Source organism: Mytilus galloprovincialis, chromosome 4 (assembly GCF_965363235.1).
Source record: "Mytilus galloprovincialis chromosome 4, xbMytGall1.hap1.1, whole genome shotgun sequence".
NCBI lineage: Eukaryota > Metazoa > Mollusca > Bivalvia > Mytilida > Mytilidae > Mytilus > Mytilus galloprovincialis.
In genome coordinates, this window is record NC_134841.1 from 68,468,260 (window position 1) to 68,495,831 (window position 27,572).

At 33.7% G+C, this 27,572-nt stretch overlaps 1 protein-coding gene across 6 annotated transcripts in view; it reads right to left on the reverse strand.

The window, feature by feature from the left end:
- LOC143072799 (uncharacterized) overlaps positions 1-27,123 on the reverse strand; it is a 41,887-nt gene extending 14,764 nt beyond the window's left edge. For all 6 annotated transcript variants that reach the window (XM_076247899.1, XM_076247903.1, XM_076247898.1 and 3 more), the window contains exons 1-6: positions 27,000-27,123; positions 15,094-15,240; positions 13,920-14,064; positions 9,089-9,202; positions 8,395-8,520; positions 1,072-1,182 (exon numbers count right to left, since the gene is read on the reverse strand). In XM_076247899.1, coding sequence (XP_076104014.1) covers positions 1,072-1,182; positions 8,395-8,520; positions 9,089-9,202; positions 13,920-14,064; positions 15,094-15,240; positions 27,000-27,002 — 646 coding nt within the window. In that variant the 5' untranslated portion in view covers positions 27,003-27,123. The remainder of the gene's footprint in view (positions 1-1,071; positions 1,183-8,394; positions 8,521-9,088; positions 9,203-13,919; positions 14,065-15,093; positions 15,241-26,999) is intronic.
- Between the last annotated feature and the right edge of the window lie 449 nt (positions 27,124-27,572).

Consider the following 27,572-nt stretch of genomic DNA (forward strand, 5'->3'; position numbering starts at 1 on the left):
CAAAATTGGAAAAAAACAAAAGGTAACCAGACATTACCAATTCCAGCCTAATTTTAAAATTTCAGTTCAATTGGATGAAGCATTTTTGAATTCATGAACGACATACAAGAATAAAGAGCTTGGCCGAGTGCACCATGATACGACCGCAATGGTCGACAAGTGTTCATTTGGGCAAGTGTTGACACACTTCTAAAGTGGACACAATAATATGCTTGACACAGTAATTTGCTGGACACAGAAATTACATTAGTACTAAAAAGCACCACTTTGGCCCCTAATAGGTTGGAAGAACTGCAAGTCCTAGCTCAAATCTGCTAAAATTCTCTATGTTGGAAATTTCATAAGGACTCTAAAGAAGAAAAAAAACCTTTGAAATCGGACGAGAAATAAAAAAGTTTGTTTTTTGGGATTGAGCACCACTTTGGCCCCTAATAGCTCGGAAACGGTACAAGCTACGTTAAATCCGTCGAGACTCTACCAGTGCAAAAGTTCATAAGGAAAACAATGAAAAATGAAAAAATCAAAATGAAAATATGAAAATTAAAAATTTCATGAACAAAAAAGAGAAGTCCGTTTTAGCCCCTTTTAGCTCTGAAACCTTAAGACCTAGCTCAAATCTGTAAAAATTCACTTTGTTGGAAAAAATATGACTACTTTTGACATAACTGAAAATCGAAATTGTCAATTTTATTTAATATAAAAAGAAATTCAGGTTTAAAGATATTTTTTAGCCTACAACTTTTGAAAATTTACTGGATTTTTTTTCCTTAAATTGACGATTGTTGTTGGAAGGGACTTGGACAATATTCATGACATGGTCAAATTACAACTAGATGGAAAATTAGACGCCTTTTTCGTGCCACCGTGACAATAAGTGAAGGGCATATTGTTTATACTGATCCATCTGTCCGTTTGATGTTTTAGAACAAAATAAAACATAAATTATGGATGGATGGACAACAGACAGACGATAAATAATGGATGAAAATGCTTAGTGATGGCAAAAACTTGCAAGCCTTTCAGGCTAAGTGACCAAAACAGAAACCAATAATACAAATCAGCAATTCTTACTTTTCTTGTTTTCTTGCTTTTCAGCTACTTTACTGCTGCTTGGAGTATATATTTTTCTAGGAATTCTTTTCCTTTTTGGATAGGAAATTGGAGTTTCCATTGTTGGTAGATCTGCAAAAGATGAATATCATATTTGACAGATGTTTCATTACCAGGACCAAAATAAAAAAAATAATGTATGATCTGACAAAAAAAAAAAAACAAGCTGTGTCAAGTCTTGTATTGCTGTTTTATATTTCAGAATATTTATGTGTCCGTGTCGTTACCAATTCCACTCTGAATGTAAATCATAATAATTTTGCGCTTGACACGAACCAGCTAGTAACTATTGCAAGAAAGGTAACTAGAGGCTCCAAGGAGCCTGTGTCGCTCACCTGTTTTCAAATTTGTCTAAATCTTCCTTTGAGGATGATTTCAGACCCACTGGCTGTATTTTTTAGATCTTGTCCTACTTAACATTTTTGCTGTTCAAACTTTCAATATATCTATAACAGTTTAAAAGATACTTTTTAAAGTACTAAAATCGGTGAAAATATAAAAATAGAGGATATGGTAATAAACAAGTAATAAACATTTAAGGGCAATAAATCCAATAACAAGTGGTCATTTGAACTGTGTGTAGAGCTTTTATTGCTGAACATATTTGCAATCTAAAATATTTTTTTTTCTATCTATAATCACTGTGCTTAAACATGTTAAACAGCTGTGGGTAACTTAAGTTACCCACAGCCCAAGATGGCGCAAGACATCTTCTGTTTATATAGATTTTAGTTATTTTAAAGCAAAACAAAGTTGTTTAACGAAGATAAAGCTTTCAAGAAGATGTATATCAGTTTCGCCCGCACTAATAAAAGTAGAAATAACTTAAGTATAAAACAATAAGTCGAAAAACAACTGATTTTAAAAGTCCAAAAGAGGTACGTAACTTTTACAAGAGATATCCGTAACTTTTTTTACGTAATTTACAGAGATGTCCGTAACTTCATGATGTGTCTTTAACTTTTCTCAGAATTTATATTGTTATACACAAAAATATAAAGGTAAGCTATGAAATATCGTAAGTTGGTATACAACTACATTTAGTTACAGTAAAGAGTAAAGGTTAACGCCTTACTTATTCCCAAAAACGGCAAGGGGAATTCATAGTCAGAAGTTCCAATTTTCGAAACGATCCCTTAAAGCAAAACACTAAACCCCTTCAACATTTTTTATTCTAGATTATATGTGATATCACTCTGTCTGTTTTACTCATAAAATTACAGCAACACAGTACTGCAACATACATTTTTACAATAACAAACCACGGCTGTCCTTCATCAACTAGTTTAAGATGAATATTAAGAAGCCGAAAAATCTGAACATGTAGCTTAAATGTTTTTCTTCTATGTGGTGCCAATATTCAAATTTTCAGATGAAATTACAAAAGGGAATAAACCGTACATTAATACTGAAACAATGAAAATATCTTAGCCTTATTTTTTAAGAAACCAGGACTAGTTGGGTTAATAAACTTTCTTCATTATTTACTTGTGTTACTCATCGAAACATAGTGCAATTACATATATGTAATTTCAAATAGATTTGCCAGGATCACATTGTTGTTTTTCTTCAAACAGTTGAAAATAAAATTTCTACTGGGATAATGATTTATTGAGTTCTTTGAAACCCTGTCTCTCCTTCGGTAGCTGTTAATAGTGGAAAATCACTGGTATAAAGCCGATGCCCGTAAATGCAGTTACGGTTAGCCGTAGATGGCATACGAAAATATGGGCATTATATTTTCTAGCTTTTAAGCCTATAAAATTGTTACAATTGTTGAATTTTGCAATTTAGGAAAAGGTCAGTGTCTCAAGATTTAATATAGACCAGAATCATGTTTATTATATGTCTAGCTATTTCATTTTTAAAGCTCTTAGTGAGCTGTAAGATGCGTGTACCTGCTGCTTTTTCTACAGTTTAGATGCCCTTAACTTGTAAAGCAGATGCGTGTAACTTGCAGATCTAATGATTGTAAATTGCAGTAGCTGAAATGCTGAAGTTTATTGCATGTTTAATGTACAAATTATCCTGTATTGGTACGCAATTTTATGTTATATTTTCATGAACGTAGAGAGCGTGGCACTCTTCCTATACGAGGCATCGGATTTAATGTCCCTAATCTGACCGGACCTGACTGTGTATTTGTACATCCAGCACAGCTAAACGGACCAAAGTTAAGCGCTTAAGTTGGTATTATCCCCATGTTTGTGAGTGTCATTTTCTTCGGTGTCCGTGGAAAAGGAAAACAAATGTCAGATCATTATGTATAAAGAATCCTTATATACGCAAAAATTATGCATCCAAAGGCTACAACAGAAAAATTACCCACAGCCAGAGTTTTCGGTTAAGAAAAGTTACGGACATCTTTTGCCATTTTTAAAATTGTTCTTACGCTAAGCTAAGACAAAATGCATTACATTTTTTGTTTTCAGTTGATTATTTTGCCTTAGATACAATACATTGACAACTTGTAAAGAATTATTAATGCGTAAATCTAAAGATATTTGATAAAATTAAAATCGCATTATTTTACGCCGCCATATTGGGCTGTGGGTAACTTAAGTTACCCACAGCCGTTTAAGCACAGTGATAATAGTTTATGAGATAATAGCCAAAAGCATTCAAATTTGCCAAAAACTGTCATTTATGGCCAATAACCCCTATGCAGGAGTATCCAACAATTTTGACATAAATATAAATTAAATAGATCTTGTCATTCTGAACATTTTTGTCCTTGTCACATTTTCTCTGTTTGCAATGAATGGTTTTTGAGATATTAGTCAATACAGTCGAACATGTTTTTCATTAACAGCCATATGTTTAATATATGTACTAAGTCCGTAAACAGGATGGCTTAGTATGACGGACGAAGGGACAGACAAAGTCCATGATTTGCTATTGGAAACCGCAGAAATTGGTAGGATCAAAATCTAAATTAGGAGGTGCACAATGGGAACATGTAACAAAGATTCTCTGACAGTTTCATGGAATTCCCTTCAGTAGTTTAGGGACGGAAGGATGAACGGACGGACACAACGAATACTATATACCCCGTTTTTTTAAGCGGGGGTAAAACTAAATAATGTATCAAATTATTACAATAAAATATCAATGAAAGACTCATTTTTTTTTTTTACAAAATTTTAAAAATAAAGATTGATAGTCATGTTACTGTAAAGGACAGTTGAAAGTATAATTAAAGAAATTGTTCATTGAAACTTTAGGCCAAATTGTAATATATGGACTGGCAGGCCACTCCAAAAGGCCCTCAGTGTCTTGAACTATTTCTTAAATATTGACCTTAATCACATGAAATATTTGTACAAGGTAAATAAATCCTTGTATCCACCTCATCAAAAGTCATAAATTGTATAATATACAATTATGACCTTCATGGAAAGTTAATACAGTCAAACCTGTGAAAACCGGACCCTGAGTAATCCGGTTTCCTGTCAATTCCGGCCGAAAATTAAAGTCCCACTTCCTTCCCTTAATATTCTTTGCAAAAATGTCCCTTGTAAACCGGACCCTGTCTATTCGGAATTCCGATCTAATTATCTAGTCCCAATACAGTAAATTACTTTAATTATTACCTGTCAAAACCGGTTTGGCCTTTTATCATAACGGTATTGATTGATGTCAATCAACTGATCAAGTCGACAGAGATCCGACCACTTTTGAAACGAAATAACTGCTATGGAAAATTAATCTTCAATGCCTACGGAGGAAACTTATGATGGACAGAAAAACAACTCGTGTTTATCAATTCAAACAATGTGGAGATTCCGACGCAAACAAAATCTGCGAAAGTGAAAATGAAGCGGACGAGCCAGAAACTTTAACTTCATATGAGTATTTCTTCACAAACATTAAATGTATGAATCATTTTTCAAATTCCAAAGATGATGGATTTCTTAACTTTCTCATACCAATGAGAGCAATGATTGAAGATGTTTCGTTCGTAGAAAAATGGTAAAAAGCAGGGACATGTCCAAATATATATTGTGTTCAAATCATCGGCACTCTAGGTTAAATAAAATTAGTTTCAGAATTTTCTATTATTCAATACACTAATTTATAATATGTCAGTAATCTACTGTACTATACAAGCTTATTATTTGTTAATTGCATGAAATATGCAGTTCTGTAAAATATCTGACGTCATGAACCACTGACTTCCTGTCAATCTGAAAACCTGAATAAACCGACCCACTGCCTAAATCGGCCCTTTTTGACGGTCCCAGAGGTGGCCGGTTTACACAGGTTTTACTGTATCCAAAATTGATAAATCGAGGAAGAGGTTATTTCCTGCGGGCATAGCCAAAGGGAAATTCCCCCTTTCGAGATTTAACAATTTTGGATATTAACTTTTCATGAAGGACATAATTGTTTTATTATACCACACTAAACATTGGACTTGTTTTAACCCATTTTACAAGCATCAGCGTAAAAGTTTCATTTCAAAAACTAACTAGTCTTTGAGACTTTCAGGAAATTTACCAAAGTTGGAATTGCAACTTTTGGAATCAGAGCATTTCAAAACATTTCATTAGTTTTTATGATATATATATATGGTAAGTCTTGTAGAATGATTCCAAAAATCAAGCAGTCTTTTTAAGACTTTCAGAAAATTTACAAAACTTGGAATTGCAATTTTTTGAAATCTTAGTGTTCCATGTAATTCCAATAAATAAAATGTAGCAAAAGAGATTAATTGCAAGTTAAATTTTGAAAAAATAATGAGTCTTTGAGACTTTCAGGAAATTTACCAAAAATGGAAATCTGAACATTCAAAAATATTTTGTTTGTTTTTGCAATGTAAGAATAGTAAGTTTTGAAGAACATTTTCAAAGATTTGCCAGTCTTTGAGACTTTCAGGAATTTTCTTAAAACTGGAATTGGCATTTTTTAAAAATCCAAGTGTGCATATCTTTTTATATGTTATTGTAAAACACAATTAGTTTCAAGGAACATTTCCAAAATTTAAACAGTCTTTGAGACTTTCAGGAAATTTACCAAAGTTGGAATTGCCATATTTGGAATCCAAACATACAGTATTGTTCCAACTGTTATACTAATACATAATAAAAAGCTTCGCCGAGCACAGCATGATACGACCGCAGTTGTCGACAAGTGTTCATTTGGGCAAGTATTGACACACTACTAAAGTGGACACAATAATGTGCTGGACACAGTAATTTGCTGGACACAGTAATTTGCTGGATACAGTAATTAGCTGGACACAGTAATATACTGGACACAGAAATTAAGACCCTTGTAGCAGGGAAACCGTAAGTCCCAGCTTAAATTTGGAGAGAATCAAACGGGTTGGAAATTTGTTAAGGAATCCAAACAAAAAAAATGTTGTAATTTGACGAGAAATAAAAAAGTTCTATTTTTGGAGTTAGCACCACTTTGGCCCCTAATAGCTCGGAAACGGTAAAAGCTATGTTAAATCCGTTGACATACTATCGGTGCGGAAGTTCATAAGGAACATAATGAAAAAAACAAAACCAAAATAAGATGAAAAATAAAAATTTGACAAACAAAAAAGAGAAGTTCGTTTTAGCCCTTTTAGCCCCTTGTAGCTCAGAAACCGTAAGTCCTAGCTCAAATCGGTAAAAATTTTCTGAGTTGGAAATTTCATAAGGAATCCAAAGAAAAAAAACCCGTTGAAATCGGACGAGAAATAAAAAAGTTTTTTTTTTTTATTTAGCACCACTTTGGTCCCTAATAGCTCGGAAACGGTAAAAGCTACGTTAAGTCCGTTGACATACTATCGGTGCGGAATTTCATAAGGAACATAATGAAAAAAACAAAATGAAAATAAGATGAAAAATAAAAATTTGACGAACAAAAAAGAGAAGGCAGTTTTAGCCCCTTTTGGCCCCTTGTAGCTCCGAAACCGTAGGTCCTAGCTCAAATCGCTTAAAATTTCATGAGGAATCAAAAAAAAAAAACCCATTGAAATCGGACAAGAAATAAAAAAGTTCGTTTTTTGGGATTTAGCACCACTTTGGCCGCTTATAGCTCGGAAACGGTAAAGGCTATGTTAAATCCGTTGCAATATTACAGTTGCGGGATTTCATAAGGAACATTATGAAAAAAATTTGATTAAAATTGAACAAACAAGAATGTGTCCTCAGTACACGAATGCCCCACTCGCACTATCATTTTCTATGTTCAGTGGACCGTGAAATTGGGGTAAAATCTCTAATTTGGCATTAAAATTAGAAAGATCATATCATAGGGAACATGTGTACCAAGTTTGAAGTCGATTGGACTTCAACTTCATCAAAAACTACCTCGACCAAAAACTTTAACCTGAAGCGGGACAGACGGACGAACGAACGAACGGACGGACGGACGGACGGACGCACAGACCAGAAAACATAATGCCCCTCTACTATCGTAGGTGGGGCATAAAAATAAATCCTCTACATCATATTTAATATAAACACTTATTTTGCCCTTTTTGGCCCCTATTTCAGGAACCGGCGGGGGCATAACCCCCAAAAACAATCCCAAGCTGTATTTTGTGGTTATATTCCTTGTGTTAAAATTTCGTAGCATTTGCTCTATCAGAACTTAAGTTATTGTCCGGAAACCATTAATCTGGACGACGACGACGACGCCGACACCGACGACGCCAACGGACAGGGGCGATACCATTATACGAACGCAAAATTTTTGCGGTGGTATAAAAAGTTAGTTGCTTGGATCATAATCATACCAAAAGATGTCGCATATTAATCATTTGGTGGGAAATCATTTTGCCCTAAGGGCAAAGTTCAAAATTCCGAAACCTTCGACACAGACAACTTTCATAGTACTACTTATACACTTATAATTTTCTTGTTTCTACCATGAAAGGTGTAAGAGGAGTTCGTGCAGAATCGATTTTGTCATTATTTTTAACCCTTAGGAAAATGCCCTCAGGGCTTGCAGGCAAAATACCATGCCACTGCTAGACTTGGTACCCATAATGGGAGGTCATACTGTTGGAACCAACTTCCTATTGTAAATATTTTGGAAGATTTCACCATTTTCTGCCTATCTCAAAAACGAAATTTCGCTCATAAATTTGCCCTAGGGCATGAATTTCATACCCTGATCACATACTCTAACATGCTACCAAGTTTCAAGTTTCCATCATTTCTAGTTTCTGAGATTTTGCATGACATTACATACATACAAACAGACGGACTGCATTACATACATGACATAATCCCCCCGCTTTCGCTTAGCAGGGGGGATAAAAACAGCACTTGACAATATTTATACCCTCTTCTTCATTGATAATATTCTCTTCTGAATCGATGAACTGTTCCCTCTCAAAATCTTCTTCTGCCTCTACACCTTCCATCTGAGTATTTCTATCTTCTTCTCTGTCTATTTCTAACTCTTTCTCTGAATAAGGAAAGATATTTCATTAACTAACATAAATTGCTTACCTGGATAGTCTTAACCAAACATATCAATGGCTAAATATAGCAATTTTAATGCCGTTTTAATTTTTTGTGTGTGATCTATGCATTCTTTTAGTAACAATTTTGAAGATGACTGAATAAAAAAAAAACTAGAGGCTCAGGTGAGCATCAAGAATTGCCCATGGCAGCCAATTTTGTTGTCCAATCAGGACGAAATGAGGCAATTTTATAACAGACCTTACATAGATGCATCCTGCCAAGTTTGATTCCATTTAGCCCAGCGGTTTCAGAGGGGAAGATTAAAGTGTGATAAGTTATGATAGATGTTTCATGGTGGCAAAAGCTCACATTACCCTAATAATAATCTATAAAGCAATCAACAATGCTCATCTTTCATACATGTTGTCTGAAATAAATTAAATATTCTGCAATCATGGACTAATGCAAAACATATTACAATTAATCATTCAATTATTAAACAGAAATCAAAAACACATGTTTTTGAATTCACAATTCCATTTGTTTCTTTGGTAAAACTCTAAATTTACCTGAATCAGAGTCCAAAATGCATTGCAGTTGTTCTATTACCCTGGGCCTACTTATGACGTACTGCATCACCACAGATGGATTTGCATCTGCAAATCTGGTCCATTTTTCTTTAACTGAAAATATAAGATTTTCATCCAATGATAAACAGAGGACAGGTCTGAGCTTTTTTTTTGCAAAGGTTTATTTTGCCTCTCAAGCTTAAAATGACTTAATTGACAGTCCAAAATAACATTTGAAATTACAGATAATTTTATCAATACAAACTGAGGTGCTCAACAACCTACTTTGTTGACTACTCAATAACCTATATTGTGGTCAACACAGGAATTGTGTTACCAGTAGCTTGCTTCATACAGTAATGTGTTTGATATGCTTACTTTCTTGACAGTCTAACTTGCTTGCCACGATTATGTTGGTAGTTCACTATTATTGAAATATATTGGAAATCAGAATTAGAATAAACAGCTGCGCCACAAGTGCAATATACGCCCATTCCGAATTTTTTTTATAGTTCATTTCAAAACATATGCAGTGGAACCTGTCTTATCCGACACACCTCGGGACCAGAGAAATATGTCGGATTGGACAGGGTGTCGGAATACTCGGGTTTCACATTTGATAAAAGTGAAATAAGCATGTAAGATACAAACGTGGGCAATAACACCCAAAATAGGTTTTACTAAGGAGATCCTTTAAAGAAAAATAGTGTTTATGAAACATTACACCACGTCAAGTACGAATTCCCAAGATCTTGTAAATATTTAGTACGATAAATTTCAGTGAGATTGACAAGTTCTTAGAACATTTACAGTGTTAGTCTTCATCAATTGTTTAACTATTTTCCCAGTCATGGTTATTTGTATCATTTAGTCGGAATATCGTCTTCGACACTGGTTACATAAATTAAACTGTCAAAATGAAATCATTTCACAGTCCAATTAGCAATATTTCTTCGTCTGGATTTTTTTCCCCAACAATTTACTCACATTGAATTAAGAAAGACATTATGAAAAGTATGTATTAAGATTTATATATTTTCCATATGTTGTAGAAATGTTTTTATCCCGTACTGAGCCTCAAATTTCCTATCCGATCAATAAAAAATAACAAGATATTTGTGTACACAGGTAATGGATTAAATTACCTTTAATAAAAATGCATGAAATACACCTGACTGAATTATGATTACCTTGTTTATAAATTGATTAAGGAGATCAAAGGGTCGGATTAAACAAGTATAATTAGAGTACTTATGAAGGCTGGGACTTGAAAATGCTGTCGGATTACGGAGTAGACGGGTGACGGAATACAGAAGATTTTTTAACAAAGAATGTTAAAGAAAACTTTCGGGACCAGTAAATTTTGTCAGATTTCACAGGATGTCGGAATATTCAGGTGTCGGATTAAGCAGATTCGACTGTAATTATCAGATCATGTCTATTTCAAACAAAACAAAAGAAGAAACACTATGTGAATTTTAAAAGCAAACAGACAATTATTTTTATAAAAATAAAATTTAATAAAATAATGAAAAAAATAATAAATTAAATATAGAACCAAAAAAAATCTAAATGAAAATAGGAAAAAAATATTCTTTAGTTATTCACAAAAAAAAAGTAAGTTACTTAGTCCGCTCCCAACTCCAGAACTCTAAAAGGACAATAGGGAAAATAACAAAAACCAAAGGCATTTACTCTACATAGGACCTACATGTAACATCATGTTAAAATTTAGTAAGAATTGGTCAAAGTAAACTTGAGTTTTTGTGAAAAATGTCAATTTTCAATGAACAAAGTCCCATAACTCTTGAACGACAAAAGTGAAAATCAATGAACCGTAACAAGACTCAAACTCAATCTGTAACATCAATAAATATCTATATACCAAAAATCAGTTCAATATCTCAAGGTGTTTAGTAAAAAAGTCTGGAAAACTGGTTGTTGCGCAACAAGTCAGAATGACAAACAAGGGTAAAACTATATGTCCCGACCACTTTGTGGCGGGACATAAAAAAGTGCTGAAAACTTCAAATTCACTGTAATTTTCTAAGTCCGAGGGCGTAACTTCCGTAAAAATTATTCAACCACAACCAAAGTAGAACTTAATCTGTAACTTCTCATGATAAGACCACATACCAAAAATAAAATCAATTGGTTGAACATTACAAAAAAAAGTGTGGAATACTTATAATTCACTGTAATTTTGTATGTATAGAAATATTTTATATTTTGGACCACTTTTACCTTTAACCTATGTCTTTTACTTTTTATTGTTTTGTATGTTTTATATTTGGTTTGTTTAGCCCCACTGCCAGTGGTTTTACATTTACAATTTCTTTGATATTGAATTTTTCTATGTCCAAGGGCTGTAGCTTCCGTGAAAATCATTGAACCGTCACCAAACTCTAACTTAATCTGTAACTCTTCATAATAAGGCTACATACCAAAGATATTATCATTTGGTTGAAGCATTACCAAAATAAAGAGCTACGCCAAGCGCAGCATGATACGACCGCAGTGGTCGAACAGGTGTTCATTTGGGCAAGCATTGACACACTACTAAAGTGGACACAATAATATGCTGGACACAATAATATGCTGGACACAGTAATATGCTGGACAGAGAATTCTGATTAGTAATAAAAAAACTTTTTTTTGGTTTTTTTTTTATTTAGCACCACTTTGGCCCCTAATAGCTCGAAAACGGTAAAAGCTATGCTAAATCTGTCGTACTCTACTGTTGCGAAAGTTCATAAGGAACATAAAGAAAAACTAGAAAATGTGTCTGTAAGCCACAGATGCCCTGCCATTAAGATCAATATGAGGTTCCATGTTGTCTCATGTAAAAATTGACCAAAATGCTGCTGAAAAGAGCTGTATGGCAAATTTAAACCAAAGTCACTCAAGCATAAGATATGTCAAAGTGACCAAAAAGAGGTCAAACTGTGCTGCACTGTGCAAGAATACTACAACAGTGTAATATCATTGATACACTACCACAGATTCCGAGAAATGGCAGTAAATGCAAAACTTGACCAAAATCATTCAAGCATAAAATGTAGGTCATGGTATTCTAGAAGATGCTGAACTGTGCTGCACTATGCAAGGACACTACAATACATTAATATCATTGATATACTACATTAGGTTCTTGAGAAATAATCCTCGACACAAAACTTTACCAAAATCACTGAAGCATAAAATGTAGGTCATAGTGACCAAAAAGATGCTGAACTGTGCTGCACTAAGCAAGAACACTACCAATAGTCTAATATCATTGATACACTACCATAGGGTTCTGAGAAATGGACCTATACACAAAACATAACCAAAACCACTGAAGCATAAAATGTAGGTCATATTGACCAAAAAGATGCTGAACTGTGTTGCACTAAGCAAGAACACTACAACAGTCTAATATCATTGATGCACTACCATAGGGTTCTGAGAAATGGACCTAAACGCAAAACTTAACCAAAATCACTCAAGCATAAAATGTAGGTCATAGTGACCCAAAAGATGCTGAACTGTTGAACTGTGTTACACTACATAGGAACACCACAGTGGTGAAATATCATTCATATATTACAATAGGTTTCTTCACAATGGTCATTTATGAAAAAAGTTATTGAAGTCAATCAAGCATGAAATGTAGGTCAAATTGACCCAAATGTTGTTGATCAATGTAGTACTATTTAAGAAGAATATACTGATGAAATATCATTGGTACATCATTATCACATTCTGAGAAATGGACCTTAACGCAAAACTTAACCAAGATCGGGACAGACGGACGTACATACGTATGTACGGACGGACAAGGGTAAATCTATATGCCCCTTTCACTTCGTGGCGGGGCATAAAAAACAAAACCAAAATAAGATGAAAAATAAAAATTTGACGAACAAAAAAGAGAAGTCTTTTTTAACCCCTTTTAGCCCCTTATAGCTCAGAAAATGTAAGTCCTAGCTCAAATCTGTTAAAATACACTATGTTGGAAATTCATAATTTGCTGTTATACATTTTGAAATTGTTTAAAACACTAAGGTTTTTCTACTTCAAGGCATAGGATTTCCTTGGTCTTATTTTGGTGCCCTGTTTCGGTATATTTTGGGTTTATAAGCTCTTCAACTTTATAGTGATTTTGGATTTGCATAGTTTTAGATACATGTAAGAGCGTCACTGATGAGTCTTTTATAGACGAAACGCGCGTCTGGCGCAGAAAAAATCTTGCCTTGAACTTTGATGTGATTTTTTTTTTTAACACCATGATGGTTTTCACTGCTGGTGGAGGTATTCTTCCTAGAGGTTAACCCGCTCCGCTAGTCAACACTTCGGTGCTGACGTGATTCATCAAACTAAATGTGCTGTTATAAATTTTGAAATTGTTTAAAACAATAAAGTTTTTCTACTTCAAGGCATAGGATTTCCTTGGTCTTATTTTGGTTCCCTGTTTCGGTATATTTTGGGTTTATAATCTCTTCAACTTCATAGTGATTTGGATTTGCATAGTTTTAGATAAGAGTGTCACTAATGAGTCTTTTATAGACGAAACACTCGACTGGCGCAGAAAAAATATTGCCTTGAACTTTGATGTGATTTTGGTTTTTTTTTGACTGAAAATGTAATTTTAAGAATTGAATGCAGATTTTTTGCATTTTATGGGCGTGTAAAAGCGTTGACCGTGCACACATTTTTTGTATGAAGCGCTTCCACGCTTTATATAAAATGTGCTTCGGTCAACGCTTTTACACGCCGATTAAGTACAAAAAATATGCATTCAATTCTTAAATCAATGTGCATATAAACATGATAAACATCATAAACTCACAAGATTCCACAGGTGCACACGTCTTTCTTGTTATGAAATTTTTTATCCAGGTGTAAAGTCTATTCTTTTCTTTCCTTTTCCTTGAATTCTGTCCACAACTGTCCTTCTCATCTAGAGGGGGACTGTCATACTTGGTTCCTACTTCCTAAAGATAACACACATGAAAATCAATATTCAGCAGTTACAAAACTGTACACTAAATAATAATATATGTATGCAAGAGCAAAACAAGAAATCTGTGTGAACTGATGCTTATTAGTGATACTCCGCTCCCGAACTTTGGCGCTAAATACGGAAAATTGAATAATAGATAGAAATAAAATTGTATAATAATAACATCATGAAATAATGGGTGAGATATCACTGATGAAGATGCGTGTCAAAATTCTTTCAAATCTCCTTCCCAAGGGTATGAAGTTAAACTTGTAAATGTATCATGTGTATTGAGTCTGCAATGAAATTCTTGTTCCATATTAAATCTAACTTGAAACTATGAGCACAACTCTATACCCCACCCCTTTTTCCCTCTCACTTGCCTAACCCTATAAGTCATGAGACTTACATCTGATATCGCAAGAAGTTCATCTTCCAATGATACAACCACCTAGGCTCTACAGTACAAAAGCTATGCCAATGATACAACCACCTAGGCTCTACAGTACAAAAGCTATGACATGAAGAACATGAAGAAGAAAAGCTTTAAAAATTATAAAGAAAAAAGTGGATGACATTTTACTATCATGAAGGTCAAGGGTCACATTGACCTAAATTTGGTACGTGACACATCATCTTCGTTTTGCTATCATGAAGATCAAAGTCAAGGTCATTGTGACATAATTTCATTCGTGACACATCCACCTCCCGTATATGATTCATCCACATACCAAGTTTGATAATCCTACAATGTAGGTACTAAGGTACAAAAGTTCTGCTCAGGACAATGAGCAGGACGGATGGACAGACAGACAGACAGACAGAGGTGATTCCTATATACCCACACAAACTTCATTTGATGGGGTATAAAAACGTCAAATAATGCCTTCAAGTTTTTACATGATGTTAACAGTCTACAAACAAACATTTGGGACCATCTTATATTCTTACAGGGTATAAAAAATTGTCATGCATGTCCATCAGACAGTCTATATCCTACTATCATGACTATAGTACAAACCTGAACAATGTCAGTTTCTGTTTTCATTTCCAGATATATTTTTAAAATATATATCTCCAGGGGTGATGTCTTTGGTGTTTTTTTGATGACTTCCATCAATTTTTCTTCAAACAAGATAAATGGGGATGTAGGTGCCATGCTCATAAACTATAAAAAAAATAAACACAGATTTGTTACAACAATATCATCTTTTGAGGAGAAAAACGTCACATTTCAGCAATGCGTATTGCACACATATTTGTGTCAGGATGTTAATGCTACAGATACATGTAGTGAATGGGCTATTCCAGAAATAATCCATACCCCCCCCTATAGAAGGTATATGGGGTTCAGAAAAAAATCCATGGAAAATTTGGGATGTGGTTCAGAAAAAAATCTGGAATTCCATGTCGGTCTTATAGAAGGCAAAAAGATAAATTAAAATATTCCATGGAAAATTATGCTGTTGTTATTAGAAAATTTCTGGAAATCCAGAGCATCCTATAGAAGGCAACAATAAAAGTTTAAAAATTCCATGGAAAATCTGGATTCTAGTCGCTTTCAGTAAACTTAAGATAAATTTGTGCTTGTATGTATATCTGTAGTTCATTAGGTAATTCTAAAGCCCTATGTATCTTTACAAACAATGTACCAGAAATTTAAAGTGGTTTAATAGGTTTTTGCTCGTTGTTGAAGGCTGTACGATATTCTTAAGTGGTTAATTTTGTATCTTTTGATCTCTGGTGGGGAGTTAGTACAAATAATTATGATGTCTAGGAAAGCTATTTTAAGCTTTTGCTTTGACGCCTTCCAGTGGATCAAAAGATGTGAAAATTGAAAAATACCCACAGCAGATGGCATGATTATCTTAACTATTGGAGAGTAGTCTTATTGGCAATTTGGAAATGATACCACATTTTATTATTTTAATACTACATGTATAAAGTGTGTCCATACATGTTGTAAGCCAGAGTTGTCAGTACTGAACTTAAGGCCGTACTTTAACCTATAATGGTTTACTTTTTAAATTGTTATTTGTATGGAGAGTTGTCTCATTGGCACTCACACCACATCTTCCTATATCTATTAAGTCTGAGAGTTGTAAATTTGAAATTGTTTGCAATAGGACCTAAAAAAAAATAAAAAAATGTACATTTGTTCATGTACCTCAGCTTCTAACATAACATTCAGGGGATATGATATTCATGTAGATATTGATAGTGATAATACTTCAAAAGAAATGCATACTTTCAACACCACATGACATGTTTACTATTACATTTGTAATCTTATTGGGACAATTCACAACTTCTAATTGGAGATTGAGATAATAATATTTCCCCCTCTTTTCTTTTACCATGGAAGTTACATGTACATGCATGTATATCAGTATATTGGTATTATAGAACTTGTTTGCTTTTTTGCATTTTCATAAAACATGTGTTATCATGGTTATGGTCATGGCATAAGGGAAAAAATTCTCAGAAAATAAATGCCTGTGATTAAAAAAAATATTTTGAAACTTGCATTTCTAGAACTAAGTGAAATTAAATTGATATGAATACTGTGTATATTATAATTTATTCATGACAAAAATGATAAAAAAAAAACCTTTATAAACATAACAAATGGTTCTAACATCCAAATTCCACTAATTATATTTAACTTTTGATTTTGTAATCAAACTTGATTATAGACCCATAGTTATCTTTTTGTTTCAAGTTTGTTTTTTATTGTGAAGGAGTCATATTTTAATGCAGCTATAAGGTTTATGATAAAAAATGCAAAACATCCATACTAAGAAATGAAGAATCAAAAGAAATGACTAAGTAAAAATACTGGATGTTGATAACAAATCAAGATTTTTACAACTATTTACAAGTCAGTGTTTTAATGGTTTTAAAATAAAAACAAAATCATAGTTCACTATCTGGATTTATAGGGTTTTATTTACAATGATTTATGTTCTCTACAAGTATGTTTGTATTGAAATTTGTGAGAAACCACACACCAGGACCTACTGCTTTTCATAGTTGTTGAGGTTGAAGATTATTTTATCTAGCCATCTAGTTGACAAACAATCAGTAATTAAAAAGCTTTAAAGAAGTCCCACTGTGAACACATGGCCATTTCTGTGGACTTTAATTATATCATAATATACTACATGCAATTACTTGAACCACATGTTATAAGACAAAGGAGATAAATACTAGGAACTATGTATCCATAATCCCTTGCTCTGCAAAAATAAATATTTAGTCTCAGTTTTAAAATTAGAAAAGTTTATTTTTTTATTATTTAAATTGTTATTTTTTCCGTTTATTTATCAATCATTATAATACATTGACTCTATTTGTCTAAGTGGATTAATATGATTACATCTATTATATGAATATGTTTTGAATATATATACATAATGTATCATCTTTCAGTTCCATAACTTATCTTAACTTTAAAAATGTTAAACATGTATACATTTAAAAAATCAAATGTCATTCATATTATACAAATTTAGAGTTTAACAATTGTTTAAAAGTTTTGTAATTTTCTTTAATTTCATGATGTTTTAGGAAATTATAACATGTAAAGAAATACAGGAATTTGAAAACAATAAGAAATTATATAAATCGTTCCCCAAAGAAGGATTGTTAGATGTCTAGATTTGGCCACTTTAGTTGCAGGCGACAAATAGAAAATTGTAAAACTGCATGTACAGGAAATTATATGAGATTAGAGACACATTTATTTTGTAATGTATTGTGAACTAATTTATAATTTTTTTAAAAACCATTTGTATTTGGAGAAAACATTTTCAAATTGTGACTGTGGTATGAGAACATTAAAGGAGTAGGTCCGGTAAGGGCCGATTTTGGCCCCAAATTTCAGTTTCATCTAACGAGATATTTAGGACACTTTTTAAACACTTAAGTGTATATTTCAATTGATTCGATTAGTTTATGTAAAAGATTTTAACTGATCAGTCATTAAAAACGCTCCGATTGAAGCTTAAATATGAACAAGAGGCTGTCACAACGACAGCAAACCGGATTTATTAATATTTATTTGTGTCCTGGCAATATCACAAGAACCATTACTGATGAATGGTGAAAGTGAAAATTGTCAACATCAAATTTGACCTCCATTTTGTCATCAGTATCAACATATAAAAATTTGAAAAGCTTAGATTGAATGGTTCATGAGTAAATGCAACAACGTGAATGGAAACGCCATTTTACAATCTTTCAAGAACCATAACTCCTGAACGGTAAAAGTCAAAATCATCATTACTGAACTTGACCTCTATTTTGCCATCAGTAACAACATATAAAAATTTCAAAAGCTTTGGTTGAATGGTTCATGAGAAAATGCACGGACACGACTGGAAATAAAATTGAGAAAGGAAATGGTGAATATGTCAAAGCGACAACCACCCGACCACAGAGCAAACAACAGCCGAAGGCAACCAATGGGTCTTCAATGTAGCGAGAATTCCCGCACCCGTAGGTGTCCTTCAGCTGGCCCCTAAAATATGCATAATAGTACAGTGATAATGGACGTCATACTAAACTCCGAATTATACACAAGAAACTAAAATTTAAAATCATACAAGACTAACAAAGGCCAGAGGCTCCTGACTTGGGACAGGCGCAAAAATGCGGCGGGGTTAAACATGTTTATGAGATCTCAACCCTCCCCCTATACCTCTAGCCAATGTAGAAAAGTAAAACAATAACAATACGCACATTAAAATTCAGTTCAAGAGAAGTCCGAGTCTGATGTCAAAAGATGTAACAAAAGAAAATAAATAAAATGACAATAATACATAAATAACAACAGACTACTAGCAGTTAACTGACATGCCAGCTCCAGACCTCAATTAAACTGATTGAAAGATTATGTCTTCATCATATGAATATCAGGTACAATCCCTCCCGTTAGGGGTTTAGTATCATACTATCATAAAAAATATGAGAAGAACATAACCCGTGTCATGCCAACAACTGTTTTTTTAGAAATAAATGTGTTTAGTTCCGATGCAAAGACCCTATCAGTGAATCAATGTTAAAGCCAAAATATGCAATCTTTAATGACCTGACAACAGTATCGTAACTATATCCCCTTTTAATAAGTCTATTTAAAGGTTTTGTTAGTTTCTGAGGAGAATACTGACATTTTTGTGCTTTATAAAGAATATTTCCATAAAATTTTGGATGTGAAATACCTGAACGTATAAGATGTCTGCATGTTGAGTTATATTTACGAATTATTTCCTTATACCGGTGATAAAATTTAGTAAATGTTTTGACCAGTTTGTGATATCGAAAACCCTGGTGTAATAATTTTTCAGTAATACATAAATGGAAACACCATTTTTCAATCTTTCAAGAACCATAACTCCTGAACGGTAAAAGTCAAAATCGTCTTTATTGAACTTGACCTCTATTTTGTCATCAGTAACAACATATTAAAATTTGGGAAGCTTTGGTAGAACAGTTCATGCGTAAATGCAGGGACACGACTGGAAACTCCATTTTTCAATCTTTCAAGAACCATAACTCCTGAACGGTAAAAGTCAAAATCCTTATTATTAAACTTGACCTCCATTTTGTCATCAGTAACAACATATAAAAATTTCAAAAGCTTTGGTTGAATGGTTCATGAGAAAATGCATGGACACGACTGGAAACACCATTTTTCAATCTTTCAAGAACCATAACTCCTGAACAGTAAAAGTCAAAATCGCCATTATTGAACATGACCTCTATTTTGTCATAAGTAACAACATATTAAAATTTGGGAAACTTTGGTAGAACAGTTCATGCGTAAATGCACGGACACAACTGGAAACTCCATTTTTCAATCTTTTAAGAACCATAACTCCTGAACGGTAAAAGTCAAAATCGTCATTATTAAACATGACCTCCATTTTGTCATCAGTAACAACATGTTAAAATTTGGGAAGCTTTAGTAGAACAGTTCATGCGTAAATGCACGGACACGACTGGAAACTTCATTTTTCAATCTTTCAAGAACCATAACTCCTGAACGGTAAAAGTCAAAATCGCCATTATTGAACTTGACCTTCATTTAGTTGTCAGTAACAACATATTAAAATTTTAAAAGCTTTGATTGAACGGTTCATGAGTTAATGCACGGACAACATTTGATTGCCGCCCGCCCGCCCGCCCGCCCGCCGTACATCTCCAAATCAATAACCGACATTTTTGTCACAAAAATCCGGTTAAAAATCTAACAAATATGCCAAAAAACGTCACTTTTAAGATGGTTTTCGTCAAAAATGAAAGTGGCCGCATCCGTGTTCATCCTCAACCTTTATATATGTTATGTATTATCATCAAATACAACTTACATTTTAATATTATGAATGAACACGAATGCGGCCACTTTACAATACGCACATTTAAAATTCAGTTCAAGAGAAGTCCGAGTCTGATGTCAGAAGATATTACCAAAGAAAATATTTAATCTCCTGAATAAATGTCTCAGAATATTCACATGACATTCATATTTACCAAGCCAAAATATGAAGAAACTCGCCCCTTTACCCTCGTTACCCGTAATGCTGTATACATAACTTCTCTTCATTAGAGGCTGCATTATCTAAGCTTTAGACGGAAACTGTCTAAAATTTAACTAAAATGCTATAATTGTGAAGATTTCAGTAATTTAGCATGACTTTATGATGCTAGTACACGATATATGTACATTGTATTGTCAAAAACAGCACATATTTATGTAGCAGAAGCATTCTACTTTCCAAAAAATAGCTAAAAGATTACATTTGCTCAATTTTGCAAAGCTGCTTAATTTTGGAGCCAAAAAGGGGTCTTACTGAACCTACTCCTTTGATAACTTCTCAAATTTCATTCCAGTATACAATTTTTTTTTGTAGAAAATCAGTCATTTCTTATTCAAATTTATATTGAAGATTTTATAATATAAATATAAAGATAACATACATACTAAACAAAAATTTTGTTTTACAAAAAAAAGGGGGGATGTCTGGAGCTTATAAAATTCAAAACTCAGAAGATTTTGCCACTAGCTGATTTTGATAACCAATATAACAATCTATTTATGTTGAACCATGGAAGTATTATATTGACAGGAACTACAACGATTTGTTAGCACTTATTTATAACCCGGGGAGCTCTGTAGAAAAGATATGGAAACTGACTAATTAGTATGTTATCGTTAATAGCCCTTTGTGACCATGTGCGATGCCGCCGTCCTAAATTGACCAGACATACTTCTTATCATCACATGGTTTTTATTGCGAAAGGTTATCTCTAATACCTGTCGGAAAACCCCTTTGTTTATTTCAATCTCGTCTGTGGTCTTTCAGAATTATTCAATTTTTCAAAACAAATCGACTGATGTACAAAACAAGAAAATCGGACGAGAACTTTGAATACTACAACGTTTTGAAGTGGTGAGTGACAATATTTCATTAGTTTGTGGGTTAAGTTTAAATCGTAATTAAGGTGTGTTCCGGTTACCGCCGGTTAAAAATAAATATATTTGATAAAAATAATTACTGTGAAGTTTCGAGTAGTCTATATAGTTAAGGTACTGGATAACCCTGGAAAGTAGAAATTTCCAGTTTAAAATACGAAAATTAATCGAACAAGTACCAACATCAACAAAATACAGAAGAAGAAAACAGAGATCTCACTTCGTTGTGTAGCTATTTATATAATGTTGGTTAATATCTTTTTAATTGTGAATATAAAAACTTCTTGTCTACCCGCAATTGAAAGACCTTTCCGATCATATAAAGCCATGGTCAGTATTTTATCATTTGAACATGTATGACTATGCCAATATATATACTAGCCAAGATTTAAAAAAAGTCTTTATGACCCGAGTATTGTTTTCTCACAAGGACAAATCTTAAAGTTATCAACTTCTACTGTAAATCTTATACTTTATATATGCACTTAAAAAACAAGGTTTAATGTCTATTTCAAAAACGTAAACTGAAACTGTTTTACAGTGCACTTAACATATACATGTCCATGAAATCAGAAATCAGTGATGTATATTTGGCAGTCAGGATATTTCATATATCAGTGGCGGATGCAGGAATTTTCGAAAGGGGGGGTGCTAGCCCAGGGCAAAGGGGGGGTGCAAAACATATGTCCCGATTCAAATGCATTGATCTGCCAAAATAAAGGGGGGTGCGCACCCCCGGAACCCCCCTCTGGATCCGCCACTGTATATAATAATATACGTAAAGCCTTATTTAACATGGTGTTAAACCAGCCCTGGATTTGGAGTACATTTGTAAGTCTTATAATTGCTCTATAATAAAATTGTCTTTTTTTAAATCTTGATTAAATCGGCTCAATTTTCAATATGTACAGTCCCGAAATATGAATGAAATACATGCCACTGGACGTAAGACAAACAACTTTCAATCACAACTTATGATGTGCTTTTTCTACCCTTCAACCCTTTAAAACAAATCCAAAATAGTCTTTTTTTGTCAACAGATATGGTAAAAAATGGACCCAGACTATAACTGTCGTTTATGTGGAACTACAGAAAAGAGAACTGCTCACCACCTATCATACGAAAAATCAAAATATGCTAGAGACATTAAACTCTCACTAAACATTGATATTCAAAATGATCCAAGTGATTTTCCAAAATTTATTTGTATTAGTTGTCAATCTAAGTTGTATATATGTTGAATCATTGCAAACTAGATTTCGCAAAAAGACTTGTTTTTGACATTAGTGCCCTTGAATCTTTCTCTTTTGTTCCATCGCGCTTTAGCGTGCTGTACCATCGTACTTTAGGGAACAAACAAACATTGCACTTTAGCGTGAGACACCGTCATACTTTAGCGTAGACCATTGCACTTTAGCGTGACCATCGCACTTTAGAGTACCATCGCACTTTAGAGTCCTACATGTATAAACAAGAAGATGTGGTAAGAATACCAATGAGACATCTCTCAACCCAAATCACAGCGCATAAAAAGTTAACAGGTATAGGTCAAAAACATGGAGCCTTGGCTCACACCAAGCAACAAGTTATAATGGGCCCCAAAAATAACAGAAAACCAACTGTGGAATCTATATGAAAAAAAAAGAAACCAGAAACATGAACAAGTTACTACACCAACAAATGACAACCACTGAACAATGTCAATGGCATCTGATTTAGAAAAGGTGCATAAAAAAATGTAGTGTTTTAAACATTACAACAGGAGCCAACCTTCACCCTTACCAGAGACCGTAATGTATCATAACAATATAAAAAGACCCAAGATAAATTATCCATTGAATGATTGTACATTTGAAATGGATGAACTTGATCACAAAGACATTTAAACAAAAACAAGTAAGCATACAGCTGCCATACACTGAATGAATGCCAGTTTGATCTAATCATCTACATGTATGACACAAAAAAAACAATATTAAAACTTATATGTTTCATGAAAATTGTTTATCTGGAATTTTTCTGTTGGAAATTAAATTTGTCTGGAAATATTTATTTCCACAGGATATTTTCTTGGAATTTTTAGTATTATTCTCATTTTTTTCCTGGAATATTTTTTAGAATTTTTGAAATAATCTGGAAATTATTGACAACTTACAGAATATTTTCTTGAAAATCTGAGATTTTAACAGATTTTTTTCTGGAAATCCTTAACCTTCTATAGGGGGGTTAGTCCAAATAATTATGACGTCTTGAACAGGTCGAGAACTCTAGATTTTCTGACGTCAGAATATATTTGCATAGTAATTTCCAAAACACAAGGCCAATATGGCCTTGAAAAACTGACCAATCGACTCAATGAACTACAATGCATTGTGGGCTACTACGAGTAAACAACTACTTAAAACACGTGGAATTAGTGGGAAAACAGTCAATTAATATATTGTCTGGGACTCTCATTACCAAAGTTTTTATTCTGCAAATATATTCAATGTAAAATATATAACGTAATCTTCAATTTGCATGCTCAGATTAAAAAAATATTGTTTATTGGCTTCACGATTCGACTTTCTTTTTCGCCTTGCAAAAGTAGTTGAACCGGTTTTGTGCATTGTTATGAATTGAACCTGCATTAATTTCACGACGCAGTGAAATTTACAATGAAGTGATCACTGTCCAGTAAGAAAATCATTTGAGCTCTTTTAAACCTGTATAGTGTCTTGCAAAATCATTTCTGCCAAGAAAAACACGAAACTTTTATTGAAACACTTCTTTCTGTACTGAATGTGTTTTTTTTTTTATCAGGACCTGAACTAATAGTAAGAACATCATAATATTCAGTATGCTAAAAAGAAGTGTTATGAAAGCGGCAGGGGCGGGTCCAGCCATTTTAAAAAGGGGGTCCTAACCCTGGACAAAAGGGGAGGGGGTTCCAACTACATGTCCCCATCCAAATGCACTGATCGTCCAAAAAAGGGGGTCCATCCCCCTGAACCCCCGCCCCCTGGATCCGCCACTGAGCGGGTACGGTATTTAGCTCAATACATTTTTTATAGTTTCATCCATCGATAATATCGTTTGTTGCTAATTTTATCACAAAATATACCTCAGAGGTTTTTTATCGTTCGGCTGCTGTCCTGTTGACATATGTAAAATATCTCCAATATTAAAAGTCTCTGGATCATAGTGGGTGCCATATTACCTATTATTTTTTTTTCTAAAACGTGCTTTGTATATAGAAATAAGAAGATGACGTATGAGTGCCAAATGAGACATCCCGCAAAGTGGAAAGGGATTAATATAAGTTGGAAAACTTGTTTCCCAATCCACTATAAATAAATATGTTTAAACTAAACTAAATGAGACATCTTTCCAACAAAGACATAATTTAGTAAAGTAAGCAGTCATAGGTCCAATGCTGAAAAGTAAGCTATTAATGACCCAAAAATTACTTGTGTAAAACAATCCAAACAAAAAAAAAAACAAAAAAAAAACCGGCTCAATTAAATATATAAAAGGACAAGAAATCTATCTCATCAAAAAAAAATATATTGTATAGGAGCCTGTATTTCAGTGGTTGTCGTTTGTTTATGTGTTACATATTTTTTTTTCGTTCATTTTTTTTATATAATTAGGGACGTTAGTTTTCTCGTTTGAATTGTTTTACATTGTCATTTCGGGGACTTTTATAGCTTACTATGCGGTATGGGCTTTGCTCATTGTTGAAGACCGTACGGTGATCTATAAATGTTTATTTCTGTGTCATTTTGGTCTCTTGTGGACAGCTGTCTCATTGGCAATCATACCACATCTTCTTTTTATTATAGATCCAACGCTGCAATTTTCACAAAACATATCAAATTTTCCATCTTGTCGCACATACATATGGATAAAATCATTACAGCTTATTTCCTAATGCATGTGGAGCAAAACTTTGGTTAGCTTGCTTGCTTTGTTTGTATATTGTACAAAATATAAAATATACAAGTTAAACTATGCCTATATATATATATATATATATATTGTTTAAAGATGTCAATCTTATTTTCAAAGCTTGTATAAACAACTATACAAACAAAGCAAGCAAGCCAACCAAAGTTTTACTTTGTAGGTTTAAGAAATCAGCTGTAATGATTTTATTCAGTTTGTCAAATGTCTGAGCCCGTTAAAAAACGAACAAACTGAAACTACAGTTGCTTACTTCACTACCTTAAAAAAAGGGAACAATTTGGAAGTCCCATATACTGAAATGTGACCAACAAAAATACTTATAGATTTTGTTAACACTGCCATGTATGTAAATATTTCTTCGCCTTTTTTACGAACACAAAATTCAAGGATCCCATATTTGCCTTTAATTATCTATATATACAAACATTACTGTACTCCGGCTGTTATCGACGGCTTACTTTACACCAGTAAGTTTGTCTCATGGGTAATTGTGTTTTTTCGCAGTTGTTTCGTTGCTTCTGGTGGAACAATACATGAAATCTCTGTGCCATCATCAAACATGATGTTAATGGCTATATATCGGGTAATTCAAACCCTTTTTTCTTCGCATAGAAACAACTCTTCGTTAATCTGAGCATGGAAGTAATACTTTATATCACGAACTATAAATAAGGATACACAAAATGAAAAACTAAGCGAAATTGTGAATCCCGCATTGCACGAAAAAATGTGTTGTTTTCAGTAAATAACATGTGTTCTTGGTTGATTGTAAACACGTAGTAGTCCATCATGCATTGTAACTCATTTAGTGGATTGGTCAAAAACCTAGGTAAAAATAAATTGCGTCACATGTAAATAAACAATTACATGTGCGAGAACATAAGTATGCTAATTTATGCATTTCCATATAAGGTAGTGGTCCCGACCTGTTGAAAGGCTATTATAATTTTTTTCTTTGACGCCTTACATTAACGTCGTCGATGTAAGGCGTCAAAGAAAAAAATTATAATAGCCTTTTAAGACGTCATAATTATTTGGACTATAGGGGGGTATGGATTATTTCTGGAATAGCCCAATATGAGGGGGAGGACAGGGGGGTACCCTTCTCCCTTCTCCCACCCATCTTCTCCTTTCTCCTACCCCTGTTCTCCTTTCTCCCATTAGAATAAAACATCTCCTTTTGAGATATTTTTTCTTGAAATATAAGAAAAAATTTTAAAAGGAGAGATATTTTATTTTTTCTCCTTTCTCTAACTTTTTCTCCTTTCTCCCAGCCTTCCTCTCCTTTCTCCTACCCCCTTTCTCCTTTCTCCCACCCCCTTTCTCCTTTCTCCTACCCCCTTTCTCCCCGTCTCCCTTACGCCTGTCCTCCCCCTCCAATACGGCAATAGTGAATAATCAACAATAAGGGATTCTACACTTCAAGAGGATTTTCCAACTGAAGTGGTTCATCTGGTAAAGGTGGGAAATACGGGGGGGGGAGGGGTCCGCCACTGTCTCACCATTCCTCCATAATTATTTTTATGGTTGTGTTTCCTATTCTTATCGTTGCGTTTTGTTGTTAGCGCCTTATGACAAATCCATTAAATATGTGCATGATGTGTACACTGGTTTTGCTGACGTATCTATTATACAATAAACTGCATATCGGAATCGGTTTTTGAGATCCGGATTGGACACGACTGGTGTGCGACTAAACCCGAGACTCGCCGAGCGTTTTACACTCCTACCTAGGAGTCTACTCCCGTATTCGGAAGAAGAAATATTTAAAATTTAACTGTCGAGAGTGGATAAATATCGTATTACACGAGATTTGGTGGTGGAATCTGTTTATCTAATGATTTTCTAACAATACGCAGGCAAACTTATTCCTTCTTTGCGACTGATCTGCAAAAAGATGTGTTCTTTCTATGTGATGTCATCAGGCATGGTCGCCTTTTTTTCATGCCGTCACAATAGGAAATTCGGAGGAAAACAAGAAAATTCGACGTCATAATCGGATTTTAACCAATGAAGAACTGAGATCAAACGAAGCACACGTGGATTTTTTTTATACAATGGGTGCACTAGAAAGG